This window comes from Lynx canadensis, chromosome B4 (genome assembly GCF_007474595.2).
Source record: "Lynx canadensis isolate LIC74 chromosome B4, mLynCan4.pri.v2, whole genome shotgun sequence".
In the NCBI taxonomy this organism is placed as follows: domain Eukaryota; kingdom Metazoa; phylum Chordata; class Mammalia; order Carnivora; family Felidae; genus Lynx; species Lynx canadensis.
In genome coordinates this window covers 66035574-66052378 of record NC_044309.1, presented here as the reverse complement: position 1 = coordinate 66052378, position 16805 = coordinate 66035574, and the positions used below count along the sequence as shown (strand labels likewise).

The 16805-nt window shown below is 37.4% G+C and overlaps 1 protein-coding gene across 3 annotated transcripts in view; it reads left to right on the top strand.

The window, feature by feature from the left end:
* Positions 1 to 16805, top strand: part of CPNE8 (copine 8) — a 230647-nt gene that overhangs the window by 15865 nt on the left and 197977 nt on the right. For all 3 annotated transcript variants that reach the window (XM_030322174.1, XM_030322175.1, XM_030322176.1), the window contains exon 2: positions 14832 to 14872. In XM_030322174.1, the coding sequence (XP_030178034.1) occupies positions 14832 to 14872 (41 nt within the window). The remainder of the gene's footprint in view (positions 1 to 14831; positions 14873 to 16805) is intronic.

Here is a 16805-nt window from a genome sequence, read left to right as displayed (position 1 = left end):
CCAAGTCCCATAGAATTTCTGTCAGTTGAGCCTCAAACCTTGATCTCCTGCCTCTTCTACTTCTACGTTAGCTCTTTAATGTGGCCGACTTCTCTGGTTCTGACTGGGCCCAGACCTATCTGACTCCTGCGGACACCATGGCAAACTGTTTCAACCCCACATCTTGTTCTGTCCCCTTGCCTCCTTCCTGCCATGAATCCTGCTCTTTGGGCTACTAGAGGCCTGTTCAGAAAGCACAAATACCATCATACTCTTACTCCCTTGTGTTATACCCTTTAATTGTCTATGTATTAAGGCCCTGAGAACGTTACAAACCCTCACTTATCTATTCAGCCTCTTCTCTTTCTCTCTATGTCCCACCACCCTCTTCTTCCCCCACTGGGCTCTAAAAACTCTCTCCAAAACTCTAAGTCATTTCAGACCCCCTGTATTTCCTGAGGCAACTATGATGCTTAATCCTTGTTTTTGGTGGCAATAGTTCTGCCTCACTTTGTTATCTCACTCGATAGACAGAATCTACTGATAGTTCAGGCATCACTCTCACTATGAAGACGTTCCCTGATCCTTCAGGTAGAATTGACTATCCCTCCTTTTCTGTCTTATGTGATGAATTTGTTATACACATTCCACATTCTGCTGCACGTATTTGTTTACGAATCTGTCCTCTTAATAGAATATAAATAATCCAGGGTCAGGAGCCCGTGTGTTCATATCACAGTCTCCAATGCCAAATCTTTTTTCTGTCATTTAGTAACTTAGTGTTTGTTGAATAAATATTTGAGAGTATCAGACAACTATTACATTATAAATTCCTATAGGACAGGAACTGTGTTTTCCCTTTGTATCCATTTAATATCTAGTAAAATGTTTTGCATATAGATAGTGTTTACTTATTTATTCAATGTATAGTTGACGAAAGGAAAGTAGAGCATCCCAGATGAATGGAACCATGACTGGAAGGCATTAGTACAGGAAAGAGAGTAACATCATTTGATTTGAAAAAAAAAAAAATCAGTTGTATAAAGGCAGGAACAATGAGGCTTGGCTGAACAATTGCCTATATCTGTTTCAGTATGTTATTTTTAGGATTTGTATAATATTATAGGCAGCATGGGTTCATAGTTGCTACTGAGCTTTATTTGTTTATATATTTATTTTTTGGACCTAGATGAGTATTTTTGAGTCGGGGAGATTCCTTGCGTAATCATTAGTAACAAGTATAACAGATGGTATTAGAAAATTATTTTCCATCATCCTGTCTCACCTGGTCATTTATGTTTACAAACAAATTTCCTTTCCAGATTCTTTCTGTTTAAAGTTTTTTTTTTTTTTTTTGATGTTTATTTATTTTTGAGAGACAGAGAGAGAGAGAGAGACAGAGAGAGAAGAGAGAGAGAGAATGAGTTAGGGAGGGGCAGAGAGCGAGGGAGACACCGAATCCAAAGCAGGCTCTAGGCTCAGAGAGCAGCACAGAGCCCAACGTGGGGCTTGAACCCGTGAGATGTGAGATCATGACCTGAGGTGAAGTCCTGACCTGAGCTGCAGTGGGCACTTAACTGACTGAGCCACTCACGTGCCCCCTAATTCTTTCTATTTAAATTCTGTTGTTGATTCTCAGATTGCTCTTAAGGACATTTCAATTGTTCAATGATCAGTGATCCAAAGAAATTACAGAAGATGTTACTTAAAATCTGGAGGACCAAAACTCAGCCAATCTAGCCTTACCTTCATAGGCAAAAATAATCAACTGTGCATTGATTAATAAATCTTAAAGAGAGCTGACTCAAGACAACCTTACATATAAAGATTCTTTTTGGAAATACTGAGCCTGGAGACACATTACTTCTTCCCCGCATAGAAGCAATATGTTGCTCAACAGTTAATAGATAAAGAAACAGTTAGAAAGTCTAGTCATGTGACCAATATATTTTTGAAATGGTGCACAGAAGGCAGCTACCTCTGAGCTGATGTTGACAGAGTAGTGTTAGCCTTCAGCTTTTTACTTGGTGGTGATTTGTGGACCTATCACGGTCACTAGCTCTTAGTGTTTGGACAAGTGATTGTCACCTGCAAATATGCTTTGTGCAATGACTCTGGGAGAAGTAATAAACCCTGAAAATTGTTTAAAATATGTGCAAGGTCATTGCCCACCTAGCTGTTAGCAAGTGAGCTGAAAGCAGTTCCTGCTTTTAGAGCAAGCAGGAGGAGAGATTGGGGAAAATGATGATACCTAGTCTCAAGTGTTGTAACATAATAAGGGAAATGGTGTAATGTATTAAGGAGCAGAGCACAGGTTTAGAGATGGAAATATCTGTATTGAAACTGCAGCTCCATATATTGCCAACTAAATTTAGGTAAATTAATCTCTCTCAGCTTTGGTGTATAAGTGAGGATAAAAGTTCCTTCTTGTATAGTTGCTACAAGGATTGTATGATATAAAATCATTTAAGTGTATAGAAAGTTCCTGTCACTTAGCAAGGAACTCTTATTTTTATACTGGTATTCAACAGAAATAGTTGGAAAACAGTGGATCACCTCATGAAGGTGGCAAAGGTTCTCTAAAAAATCTATTATTTTAGAAAAGTGCTACATGCTTGTATAAAAACCCATGTGCACATGCACACACACATAGACACACATACACAGACATATACACACAAAACCAAGCAGCACCGGAAAGAACAAAAAAGAATGTACAAATCACCCCAAATCCCGCCCAGTGATAGAGCACATCAACCTAGGCATCTCTTTGTGCCTTTTAAAAATTTAAACAGTATCTTTTTAATGAAAAAAAAAAAGATTACTTTTTGAGAGAGAGAGAGAGAGAGAGAGAGAGAGAGAGCCGGGGAGGGGCAGAGTGAGAGGGAGTCTGAGGGTGTGAAGCGGGCTCTGTGCTGACAGCAGAGAGCCCAATGCGGGGCTTGAACCCAACGAACCACGAGATCATGACCTGAGACCAAGTTGAGGCTTAACCGACTGAGCTAGCCAGGAGTCCCTCTTTGTGCCTTTATTTAGATATATTTAAAGAATATATCCATTTATATCCATGTTATGATGACTTAGACAAGATGGTAGTCTGCTTTTTTTTTCTTGTATTTTCTACTCCGGATATAAATACCTGAACTTGATTTCCTTTCTACAAGCCTAGAGAGCAGGAACTCAGAGCACACGACTCCACGTGAATGATCTCCGCTGCTATCCCGATAAATCCCTTTCCACCGCCTCCACAGAACCCTCACTGCTATTGTTAAAATGCTCCTGTTGACATGCCACTGGAAAGTTTCAGGAGGCCTGGCATGTGGTCTTGCTGTCTGCCGACCCTGGATTCCTGCTCATTGCCTCATGGTGTTGTTCTCTGCTGATTTGTCAGGGCTTTGTGGTTCAGTTCTTTCCACGGGGACTGCTACATTCCTAATTCTGGGTTCCATAAAACATCACCAGGCTTTCATCCTGTTTCCCTTTTTTATGTCACTTACAACTAAATGAGCCTTATTAATTCACGCAGCTAATATTTATATCACAGGAGAACACTATCTTAGTGTATTTGCATGTCATTGATGACTACTGAGTATGAACTTCATTTAGCACGTTCAGTGAGTAACTGTATTTCTTCTCTTACAAAATGCCTATTCACTTCTTCAGCCCATTATTTAGAGAATGTTTTGCATATTTATAGCTTTAACATTTTATCCACCGTATATGTAACAAATATTGTATTTTAATTTTAATTACTGTATCATTTCTGTGTAGAAGTTTAAAATGCATTTATTAACAGTGGTGCCTGGGTGGCTCAGTCGGTTGAGCACCCAACTCTTGATTTCAGCTCATGTCATGATCCTAGGGTCTCAGGATCAAGCCCCACCTCAGGCTCCGCACTGAGCATGGAGCCTGCTTAAGATTCTCTCTCTCTCTCTCTCTCTCTCTCTCTCTCTCTCTCTCTCTCCCCCTCAGCCCCTCTCCCCTGCTTGCTCTCTCACTAAAATAAAAAAAAATGCATTCATTATCAATGAATCAATGTTCTCTGAGCTTTGTGTAAAGCTTAGAAAGTATTCTTCATGCCAAGATTTTAAAAGCAGTATGTTAAATTTTCTTCCAGTCTTTTCTAATTGATTCTGGCTGATGTTATATTTTCCATAATTTACTTTCAAATATTTCAGCAGAGACAGTATCATATAGATGTGTGTGTTAGATTGTAGAGTTAAATCCAACATATCTTAGGACCACATACTTTGGATGTGATCTGGTAGTATTTGCAGTTAATCAGAAGTCCACACTCCAGAAGTGCCTACTCTGGACTGTTCTACTCTCTTTATCTTGTTCAACACTAGAGGGTTTTGTTGTTAATATGGATATCAGAAATGATCAGATTTGTGGGTTTACCACTTTACGCAACTAGATGATCATAATTAAAAAAACACCAGACAATAATAAGCACTGGAGAAGATATAGAGAAATTGCAACCCTCATTTATTGCTGGTGGGGATGTCAAGTGGTACAGCTGCTCTGAAAAGTACTTTGACAGTTCTCCACATGTAAAAAACAGAGTTACCATGTGATCTAGAAATTCCACTCCTAAGTATATACCCAAGAGAAATGATATCATGTGTCTCCATAAAAACTTGTATGCAAATGTTCATGACAGCATTATCGACAAGAGCCAAAAACTGGAAACAGCCCAAATGTGTATTATCTAATGAGCATGTGATATATCCATACAATGGAATATTATTTGCCATTAAAAAGGAATAAAGCACTGATACTTACTGCAACATGGATGAATCTTCTTTTTAAGTTTATTTATTTTGAGAGAGACAGAGAAAGAGAGAGAGAGAGAGAGCGCGTGCGTGTGTGCACGCATGTGTTAGTGGGGGAGGGGCAGAGGGAGAAGAGAATCCCAAGTAGGCTGCATGCTAATAGGGGGGCTTGATCTCACAAACTGTGAGATTATGACCTGAGCCGAAATCAAGAGTCAGATAGATGCTCAACTGGCTGAGCCACCCAGGTACCTCCAATATGGATAAATCTTAAAAACATTAGCCTAAGTGAAATAATCTAGTCATGAAAGATTATATATTGTATGATTTCATTTAGCCAAATACATAGAGACAAAGTGGATTAGCGATTACCAGGGGCTGTGGAAGGTGGAATAGGGAGTGATTACTAATGGGTAGAGGTTTTGGGGGGATGGATGTGGATGGTGCCAATGTTTTAACATGAGACAGTGGTGATGATTGATTATCATATATTTCACAATCATTGCCACTGTCTCATGTTAAAACATTGGCACCACCCACATCCACCCCCCAAAACCTCTACCCATTAGTAATCACTCCCTATTCCACCTTCCACAGCCCCTGGTAACACTTTAAAAGGGTGAACTTTACAGTAAGACAATTATATCTGAGTAAAGTTGTTATAAAAGAAAGATATGTATATTAGCTAGAAATATTGCACGAGTGAACAGGTCACATACATACCTCATGAATCCTGTGATTCTGCCATTTGTAGTGGTGCTTTAGGCCTAAGGACTTCCTTGGTTATAGGCACAGAATGTTTAGAGGATTCTCTAGACTGATTTGACCAGAAGGTTAGTTGAATCTTGCTACCAGAACATTGTCACATAAGCCTTACGGTGCTATTTGGAATGCCTGAAATCAGCAATAGAGAGCTGGAACTTGGTTAAACCTGTAAAGCATATTGCCTGTTTTGAGTTCCACTTGGTAACAAATGTTTCTTTGTCAGAATTTGGTCTCAGTCTTGGTAGCAAGGTTATAGTATGCTGAAAGAGTTGCATAGTCCTCACAATACTTCAGCAATTGAAGGCAACAGACAACTACCAAAAAGTCCACATGGCATAGAAGAATTATTAACAGTTGATACCTAGGAAAATTATTGGCTTTTATGTATTCATCATGTCTCCAATTGCTTTTTACTGAATTATCTCATTAATTTTGAAAGATTTTATTAACCAATTCTCTTGTTTTTTTTTTTTTTTCCCTAGGTACAAAATTAAATCTGCAAGCAATGATAATTTGCAATACTGTGTCTCATTATCACTTTCTATCTTACTCCCTAGTGCTTCCAAAGTGATGAATGATAACATTAGTTGCAGTTCATTTCATTTTGTTCAGAATGTAGCAGGTATTTAGTGCTATGTTAAGGAGTTTGAAGTTTTTGTAGATGTAACGGATTTTATGCAATGAAGCCATTTGATTAGGTTTTACTGTGGAGAACTTTCTCTTGGAGGTGTCTTGACAAATGAACTGAGATACAGGAGGCAGAAAGATGACTTGAGGCTCTAGGGTCTGGGAAGTAGTTGGGACTTGGAAACAGAAGCCAAGGTGGAGAAAAAGCATTAAGGGAGAGAGGGATAGGGAAATGGGGGGTTGGGGAGGATGACTCTGGACTCTGGCTTGGAAGACAGAGATGTGAGTTGGATCGTGTTGCTGTATTAGCGTCCTGTGTAACAAAGGACCACAAACTTGTTGGCTTACAACATCAGAAATTTATTTTCTCACAGTTCTGGAGGCTGGAAGTGTGAAGTCAGTAGCAGAAACCGAGATGCTGGCCAGGCTGCTCTCCCACTGGGACTGTGATGGAGAATCCCTTTCTTGCCTTTTCCAATTTCTGATGGCTGCCAGCATGCCTTGGCTTGTGGCTGCATCACTTCGGTCTCTGAGGCCAAAGTCTTCTAATCTCTTTCTGCTTTGTTCATGTCATTGTCTCCTGTCAGTGTCAAATCTCCCTCTGGCTTCCTCTTATAAGGATATATGTGATTGTGTTTGGGGCTCACTCAGATAATCCAGAATAATCTCCTCATCTCAGGATCCATGTCTATGCAGGATTTTTTCCTCTCACATTAAGGCACTTTTAGGTTCTAAGGATGAGGACCTGTCTGGTATGTTTGGGAGGGAGCATTTTGCTGCCTTCCATGGTTGCCACTTACTGAGATATGAAATGGAGCCACAAGATTGGGGTAAATATAATGAGATTAGTTTTGTGCATGACTTTTTGTTTTTTAAGAAGCTCCATGTTCTGTTTTCAGTGTCTTTTTATCCTGCCCATTTTTTTTTCTTTTTTCTTTTCTCTCTCTCTCTCTCTTTTTTTTTTTTTTTTTTTTTTGGTTAAATGTTATGTATCACTTCTCTAGGTGAAAGAAGAGGATTGGGTTTTGTACCTTTTTCTGAAAGCTCGTATTGCCCCAAGCTGACCTTACATTACTTCAAACCAATGGGTTCTTCTGTTTACCTTAGCTCGGGCAAACCAGAGCTCTGATATGTCACATTTTGAAAAAGCCTGGGTTTTCTTTTAAGTAGTTGCCAAGAATATCAATCATACTGAATGCCTCTAGAGAAGCATAAAACTTTTCAGCATTATCTGCCCCTGAAATTTCTTTTAATATCAAAACCAAATTCAACCCATGCAAAGGTTGAAAATAGATTTTTGTCACTAACCCATTCAGCTCAGCAGTACTAATAAATAGTTTAAACAGCCAATTTCAGCAAAACTGAGAAACACTTAAGGTTATTTTATTTCCAGTTTTAGTGGGGTAATATGTATCACACGTGATAGAGTTCTCCTTGGTTGCTCAGGCTATGAGAGGCAGCTCTTGAACTGAATTTTTAGTCTATTTGCACAACTTCAAACCTGAAAGTCTATTCTTATTTTCTTGAAAGCCAGATAATCTTGTTAAGTACTTTCCAATGACCCTATCCTTCAGAATTACTTGGTATCTTAGAGTCTAGCTGACTTCAGCTTTTCAGTAAGCTTCAGTTTCAAAATACTTCATTTTTTCATTTCTAAAAGCTTTACTTTTTGCCTGTGCATAATCTGTTTGCCCTTTGCCATAGAAATTGTAGTTTCAAGGCACCTGGGTCGTTCAGTCAAACTTCTGACTCTTGATTTGGGCTCAGGTCATCATCTTACAGTTGTTAGACTGAGCCCCATGTTGTTGGGCTTAGTGTGGGGTGTTGAGCCTGCCTGGGATTTTCTCTGTCCCCCTCTCTCTACCCACTTCCCCGCTCATGCTTGCTCTCTGTCTCTCAAAATAAATAAATAAACTTTTTTAAAAAAGAAATCGTAGTTTCAGGAAAAATATTTTTTCCTTAAATTTGTGTGCTAAATTTCCAGAGATAATATTTGTTCAGTGAATAATAATAAAAGGATGACTAAGTGAGTCAAAGAGGATTAAATCTTACATTCAAATCACTTCAAAGATGGGATACATTTTCTTTCAATTGCTCAAAAAAGTTTTGATTTCCTTGTTTTATATAAAAAAATCTGGGGGTACCTGGGTGGCTCAGTTAAGTGTCTGACTTTAGCTCAGGTCATGATTTCACATTTGTGATTTTGAGCCCCATGTTGGACTCTGTGCTGACAGCTCGGAGCCTGGAGCCTGCTTTGGATTCTGTGTCTCCCTCTCTCTCTGCCCCTCCCCCACTCACACTCTGTCTCTCTGTCTCTCTCGCTCTCAAAAATAAATAAATGAACATTAAAAAATAAAAATATTAAAAGTATCTGAAAACCATTTTGTGTGTATGTGCGTTAAAATATGCTAAGTGTGTGTGTGTGTGTGTGTGTGTGTGTGTGTGGATATAGTGGAGATATATATATATCAAGAACTTCCTCGTTCTAGTCTATAAGACAATATAATGCCCAGAGTAAGGACCCTGGGCATGGCCTAGTGACATGGAGCATATTTATGATGCCAGTAAAGAAGTCATAGGTTTTTTCAGTTAATGGATTACTTATTAGGGCAAAGGCCATGAATGCCACCTTCTTCTGTTCTTCTTTCCATAATAAGATACTTCACCATACCTAAAGTGAAAAATGCTGATGCTTTTGACTGGATACTAAAAGCATTCACTCATTCAATTGGTGCATGTTGAGCCTGTGCTTATGTGCTAGGTTCTGTGGCTGCCTAAGCAGTGTTTGATAAAGACCTTGAAGGCAGTCGATGATGCCGAGACTATACTGAATAACAGGTAAATAAAAGGCTCCCAGTAATTTCCTAAATTTTAATTAAGCCCAGAATCATTCTGTTTATAGATACAAAACAAATTTTTAGGAGAGATTGTATGATTCAGAGATGTGGTTCTCTGTCCACATGTGGAAAATTTAAGCTGGACCCTGTTTATTTATAGCTTATATTTTTGCTCCTATGGAAAATTAAATAGAACAGTATCTTATTTGGCTCTATTCATAAACTATATTTTTGTTTTAATTAAAAATTAAGTAGATCAGTTCCAATCACATATAGCAGTATAACCCTTTATGTGTAAACTTTATTGACCACAAGTAGCTGTACTTTTGGAGCTCACTTCATATCTTCAATTTGAAGATTTAGTCCCTAAAACAACTATGTTGTGTGTTTTGTTAAATTAGCACTTTAGAAGGTCACAAATAGCAAAATTGTTTCTACAGTGAAACTATTAACTTTAAAATTCATAACATATATAGAGTAAATTTTCTTGTCCAAATTGCATTTGTGTTAGAATGATGACGTTTCCCTTTTAAAGAATTTTAAATCGAAAAGAATATTTATCAGGTGATTTCATTTACTGAGTGGGAAAGAACGAGCAGCATGCCTACGACTTTTAGGTTAACTTGCTTACAGATCACTTTATCTTAATTGATCATGTTATTCTATGATCACTGTACATATGAAGTATTAGAAGTTTTAATCCACTCATATAGCCAAATTATATATAACAGAGATGGATACTTGAACTTTTTATTTATTTTATTTTATTATTATTATTTTAAATATTTATTTATTTAGAGAGAGAGGGCGTGAGCATGTGTGAGCGGGGAAGGGACAGAGAGAGAGGGAGAGACAGAATCCCAAGAGTCTCCAGGCTGTCGGCAAAGATCCAGATGCCGGTCTTAATCCCACAAACCATGAGATCATGACCTGAGCCAAAACCAAGAGTCAGATGCTTAACCAGCTGAGCCGCTCAGGTACCCCTAACTTTTTATAAATAAGGTAGTTCAAGATGTTCATTTTTTAAGGTTTTAATTATGTAGACATACCTATAAATTGTTTTTTCCCACTAGTATATTTTTAAAAATATAGGATAGGGGCGCCTGGGTGGCTCAGTTGGTTGAGCGTCCGACTTCCGCTCAGGTCATGATCTCACGGTCTGTGAGTTTGAGCCCTGCGTCGGGCTCTGTGCTGACAGCTCAGAGCCTGGAGCCTGCTTCCGATTCTGTGTCTCCCTCTCTCTCTGCTCCTCCCCAGTTCATGCTCTGTCTCTCTCTGTCTCAAAAATAAATAAATGTTAAAGAAATTAAAAAAAAATAAAATAAAAAAATAAAAATATAGGATAAAAGCTAACCATTGTACGTGATTTGTTTTGATGTTGTATCTTAGTCAATTTGACTGTTTTTAGGTTACTGTTCCTTCTCCCCATAATCTACTGTCATTTTCTATACCGTCCAATGTTGCTAATTAGTTATTCCTGTGAATTTGTCTACCTAGCACAGTTCAGGTTTCTTCAAATAAAGGAACATGCCTTTAATATTTATTCTATCTTTGGTAGTGTTTAATTACGTCTTGGGCATAGAGTATTTGCTTGAAAAACACTTGCAGAATTGCCCTGAAGCTTTAAGAAAATTACTATTTTCCAGTGAGAAAAAGACAAGCCTGAGAGGTCGTTTTAAGGGACTAGTCAGCTGTTCAGTATGGGTCTTGGAATGATAATTAATAATAAAAACTAGAGGGGTGCATGGGTGTCTGAGTCGGTTGAGCATCTGACCCTTGATTTCTGCTCAGGTCATAATCCCACGGTGGTGAGATCAAGCCCTGCATGGGGCTCTGCACTGTTCATGGAGCCTGCTTGGGATTCTTTCTCTCCCTTGGCCCCTCTCTCGTGCTGGTCTGTGTTCTCTCTCTTTCTTTCTCTCTCTCTCTCTCTCTCTCTCTCTCTCTCTCTCTCTCTCAAAAAAATTAAAAAAAAGAATAAAAACTACAGTGATCAAAAAAAATTGTAATTTTCATGTTGGTCACTCAGTATAGTTCTGTGCTAATAATGATATGAGAACTACCTTACAATTGGAAGGTGACTTGGGCATAAAATCAGAGAAGGCAGAGTTATAGAAGGAGCTGACTTGTCATCAAGGGGGGGTAGGTTGATGTATCAGTCACTGTTACAAGGGATCAGTACCTATGAGGATTGAATAGTTAAGGGGGAGTCAGGGAAGCCTTTCTCCTGGATGGTCCTGGAAAGGTGTTACTAAATTCTTGCTTATCTGTTCTCCTGTTTCAGGTTTTGTGCAAAATACACCTCTTCCATTAACCTAGTATTTCTTCATGCAGGTTAGAGCTTAATTAATTGGGCCTCAGTTTTAGTGATGCTATTTCAATTGTACTCTTTTAAGTCCAGGGATTTTAATTGAAATTTGAGAATGAATGGTTACTAGAACAACTCAGGCAATTTGTGGATTATAATTTTGATTGGGTTATTTCTTCAGGTAAGTTTTCTTCTCATATACTGTATTTTTCAATAATTTATTTTCAGGACTTTGCTCTCTTTCTTGTTTTGGCTACATCTAGATTTACAGAATAGAAAGATACATTCGGGATTTTTAATCTATTCTTGAAATGCAACATCACATTATAAAATTATAGGCATAAAGGGATAGGTATCCTGACTCAAGCAAATTACAACCCCCATGGAGGGAAGAGTAACTTTCCCATATAAAAGTTAATGAGTGGTGTGTGTGTGTGTGTGTGTGTGTGTGTGTGTGTGTATGCGTGTGTGTGTGTGTGTGTGCGCGCGTTGTTTCTTATAGTGCCTCATATAGAAAACTAAGACATTTTTCTATGAATAAATACGGTTATGTTTGGTCTCTTATCCTAATGTCTTTATTCCGTAGTCAGGATCACTCTTCATATTGGTCTATGGACAATTTATTTTATTTTATACTTCAGTGGCTCAACTAGTAGATGTAATGGGAGACCTTCCAGATTTCCCAACCCTCATAGGAAAATAAGTTGTTTCTTTTGGACTTCTCCAGACACTGTGGCATTTTGTAAAGAACAGAGAAATCCAGTTCAGAGATACAGAAGGGTTGACTCTTTTGGATTAGTCAGTCCGAGGCTGTGTGTACTCTTATTCATTTATTCAGTGCCTCTGAGCCTCAGCTTAGCTTCTTTTTTATAAAACAGCCTTTGCAACACCTCTTATTTTACTTAATGTGAATGTGCTTTATTTTTAATAGGATGTTGAAAAGGTAAAAACCTTCATTCCTATCATCAAACCAAACTTTGTGATGCATTTTGGTAATTGCTGGCCTTTTACAGTATATATACTATTTAAGAATATTTGCCTTTTCTGAACTTTTAAATTCATACATGTTTGAATTTAGTAATGAAATTTATTGTCAAACAGCAACGGGAAAGTCAAATTGCAAATTTCAGGGGCTAATTTATGATGAGATTATGGAGTTTTATTTCTCATCATATATTGAACCTAAGATTTTTTTATTTCTTTATTTTTGGCCTTACCATGTGTAATATGGACCATAATGGTTAGAAGAAACCATGTGACCTCTAGAATCTATGTTTTAAAATATTTGTCTTTATTATTGATAGAAATCCATTATTGTATATTTGGGGCTAAAAACTGTAGTTTTTTTTTTTAAAGAAAATGTAGGGTTTTTTTTTAAAGCATGGAAATCACATTATTTTCTTTTAAATATGTGTATAATGTAGTTTTTGAGTCCCAATCACATTGCAATATTTTGCACTATCTTCTCTCCTGCATTTTTATGAACTCTGAAAGGAAGAACTAAATTACATTTTTAAGGACACTAATGAGTGAAAAGCTAGAGATATGGGAAGGGCTGAAGAACTTCCACTTAAGTGGAGAAGCACCTTTGTAAATATGTATCACAGTAATTTTTCAAATGGAAATGCTTTAATTTACTGTTTGCTAACCATTGCTGGAGTCACTATGTCTGCTTAGGATACAGAGGATTATTTTAATTTGATTTTTGACTAGTGGTTCTTTGAAGCTGGCTTAATTCCAAATATAAATATATCTGATATTTTCTCTTCCTTTTAGGAACATTTCAAGACATAATGTCATTTATTTTGGTCTGTGCTGCATTGTTCTGTTGATTGTTTTAATTTTCTCTTTGTACAGTGATTCTATGGATGCAGTAACTTTTGAGAACCTGAAATAAGAAAGGATATCATTGGATAATATCAAAGGATAACATTGATATTAAAATAGGCCTTTCAAATACCATGGGCAGCACAGATATATGCACATGAGTAGCAGTCCTGAGTGGAGGAATAAGACAGTTTGTAAATATGAGATTTTTAGTATAAGTATTAAGAATAAAAATGTAATTAATGATTACAAATTATTGCCCATTAATAAAAGATGAATATGAAATTTAACTTTGGAACCTTTAAATCATCATTCTAGATAGCCGCATTTTTCATGCAAGGATATAGCTTCAAATTACTACGTTTTAGGAAAAAATCTGTTTTTGATGGAAACTTTTCTTTTTTGTCAAAGTTTATTTTTGAGAGAGAGAGAGAGAGAGAGAGCACAAGTGGGAGAGGGACAGGGAGAGAGGGGGATGGAGACTTTGAAGTGGGCTCTGCTCTGACAACAAAGAACCCAATGCAGGGCTTGAACTCACCAACTGTGAGTTCACGATCTGAGCGGTAGTCAGATGCTTAATTGACAGAATCACCCAGGTGTCCCTAGATGGAAATTTTTCTAATTGTCTTATTAATCAGGGCGTACCGAGTTAACTTTTTTTGATTACTCAGGGTTATTGTTATGAGCATATTGTTATGAGCATAAATGACAGCATTACTGTCCTTGAAGGTAACAGGATACCCCAGTACCAGAGGAACCGAGACCTTCACAGTTACTGATTTTCCATTTTTATTCTGGTTTAGATACAGAAATATCTGTAAATAAGAACCAGTAGATGCTAATGATGGCCTCTTCTACCTTTTAAACGTTTTCTTCTACTGAAAAAATCTTCAGGCAAGATCTGTATGTTCATCTTGAATTCCCAAACCACAATAGCAATGTAAAATTCCTCAGAATTGATGTCACAGAAATGTCAATAGATGGTGCTTCCCTGTCACCTTCTAATTGTGTGAACTAATGTGATCATGTGCTCTGAATCCAAAACAATTTTTCATCAGTAACAGCTCACAGTTCAATTCAGGAAACATTTCTGACCATCTGTATACTGATTAATGAAGGGATAAAAGGAAACTTGAAATAGTTAAATTTCTTTCTTTCTTTTTTTTATTGTTTTATTTATTTTTGAGAGAGCATGAGCAGGGGAGGGGCAGAGAAAGAGAGGGGGACAGAGGATCCGAAACAGGCTCTGCACTGACAGCAGACAGCCCGATGTGGGGCTCGAACTCATGAACCATGAGATCATGGCCTGAGCCGAACTTGGATGCTCAACCAACTGAGCCACCCAGGTGCTCCAATAGTTAAGTTTCTCAAAGAGATTTTAATATAAGAATGTGGAGTGTTTTTGATATCAACCAGCTGTAGTACAAGACTGAACAAATAGGCCTCCCTCACCCTGGCTTCCTGAACTTCAGTGATGTTCATTTTGAATAAGTATAACCAGATCTTTAGTGAATTTTTATTTAGTCATATGTGTATATATAATATACATATATAATGTGTATATAACATATATCAAAGACCTATATATTACAATATATACTCTATATGTATTACATATATAATCTATATAAAGGTTACATATTTATATACATTTATGTATTTATGTAAATGTTTTGGCCTTATATTCATTTAACATTTTCTTTTATTCAACAGAAATCTCCTTGACAGAGACACATTCTCCAAATCTGATCCAAGTAAGTATCTTTTACTTGCTTTTTTGAAACAGTCTACTTATTTTTCTTACTTGATTTTGCAAAATTTGTATGAAACTTATTGTTCTTGTTTATTTTTTAATTTAATTTTTTTAAGTTTATTAATTTTGAGAGAGGAGAGAGCGCAAGCACTAGCAGTGGAGGGAAAGAGAGAGAGGGAGAGAGGAAATCGCAAGCAGGCTCCGCCCTGTTAGGGTGGAGCCAAATGGGAGCAGTGAGATCTTGACCGGAGCCCAAATCAAGAGTCATATACTCAACTGATTGGGCCACGGGGGCGTCCCCTCCCCTTTTTATCTTAAATACAGTTCTTGTTTAAGTATTTGTTTTAAAGCGCAGACAGCACGAAGTGGGATAGTCTCAAGCCCTGCATCTCATGTACCTGGGCAGTAGTCTGGCTAAAGAAAGGGAGTTGCTTAGCACTTTGAGAATAAGACAAAGATACAATGGGAGACAGTTGACTTTGAAATTGAAACCTCATGGTATTGCCATATGGTAGGAATTATATTTGAAAGGCGACCATAATGGACCATAATTTTAAGTGATTTAGCCCCAGAGTAAGACTTTTCCTCCTCCTCCTCCTTTTTTTTTTTTTTTTTTTTTTTTTTAAATAAAAGGAGTGTGCAAAGGTAGGTTTAACCATGGATGTGCTGAATTTTTTGATTCCTAATTACATATATTGAAAAACTGGAGATAACTTGTCAAATGAAAAAGATAGTTTAAATTAGAAAACAGCTGCAGTAATGTGCACATCAACAAGTGTTTCCAAATCTTGTAGTAGTTACAAATTAATATCCTGCACCTCTTCATCTCTACAAATATGTGGGCCAATGTGGATTAATTACAGGTGGAAGGTTTTGTAAGATGTTAGAATTCTTGAGGTACTCATTGGGGAAAAAGCATTATAATTTGTGGGTATTAAAAATTCCCGGGGCTCACTTGACAAATGACTGGGAATTTTTTTATCCCTTAATCTTTACCCCAAACACTTCATTTCTCTTTTTGTGACTTCCTTTCATGGTTGACAGGCTTTCTTACCAGTTTACAAATATTGAGGGTGGGAGTTGTAAATGTCATATGTAGACTGTGATATGTTCCAGATTGTCCTTCTTGTGATGACATTGAGCATTATAGGTATTGTAGGAAGAGCTTGCCTTATGTCTAGTAACATAACGAAATATTTCAAACTGTTAAACTGTAATTTAAAAATTTATGTATATGTGTAGAATAATGTAGATGAAAACATTAGTGAATAATTATTACATGTTTTTGTGCCTAGATCTATGCATGTTAGGTTCTAAAGATCTGATATAGTTTTCATTTCATTTCATTTCACTTATTTTATTTTATTTTTTAGGTAGTTTTTATCATTTGATGTTTTACTAGCAAGTTTCTTATAAGAAGAAGGCTAGGAATTAGGAATTTTTTTGTTTTTGTTTTTGTTTTTTTTGAGAGCAAGCAAGCAAGTGAGCAGGGGCGGGGAGCAGAAGGAGAGAGATAGAGAATCTTTTTTTTCTAAATTTTTTTTAATGTTTATTTTTGAGACAGAGACAGAATGTGAATGGGGGTGGGGCAGAGACAGAGGGAGACATAGAATCTGAAGCAGGCTCCAGGCTTTGAGCTGTCGGTACAGAGCCCAACATGGGGCTTGAACCCATGAACCGTGAGATCATGACCTGAGCTGAAGTTAGCCGCTCAACCAGCCAATTGAACCACCCAGGTGCCCTGAGAGGTAGAGAATCTAAAGCAGGTTCCGTGCTCAGAGATGAGCCTGACTCATGTCTCCATCTCACGACTGTGAGGTCATGACCTGAGACGAAATCAAGAGTCAGACACTTAACTGACTGAGCCACCCAGGGACCCCCAGAAATTATTTTGATGTAGCTTTTGGACAGCTGGAAAAAAAATTGTATACGTT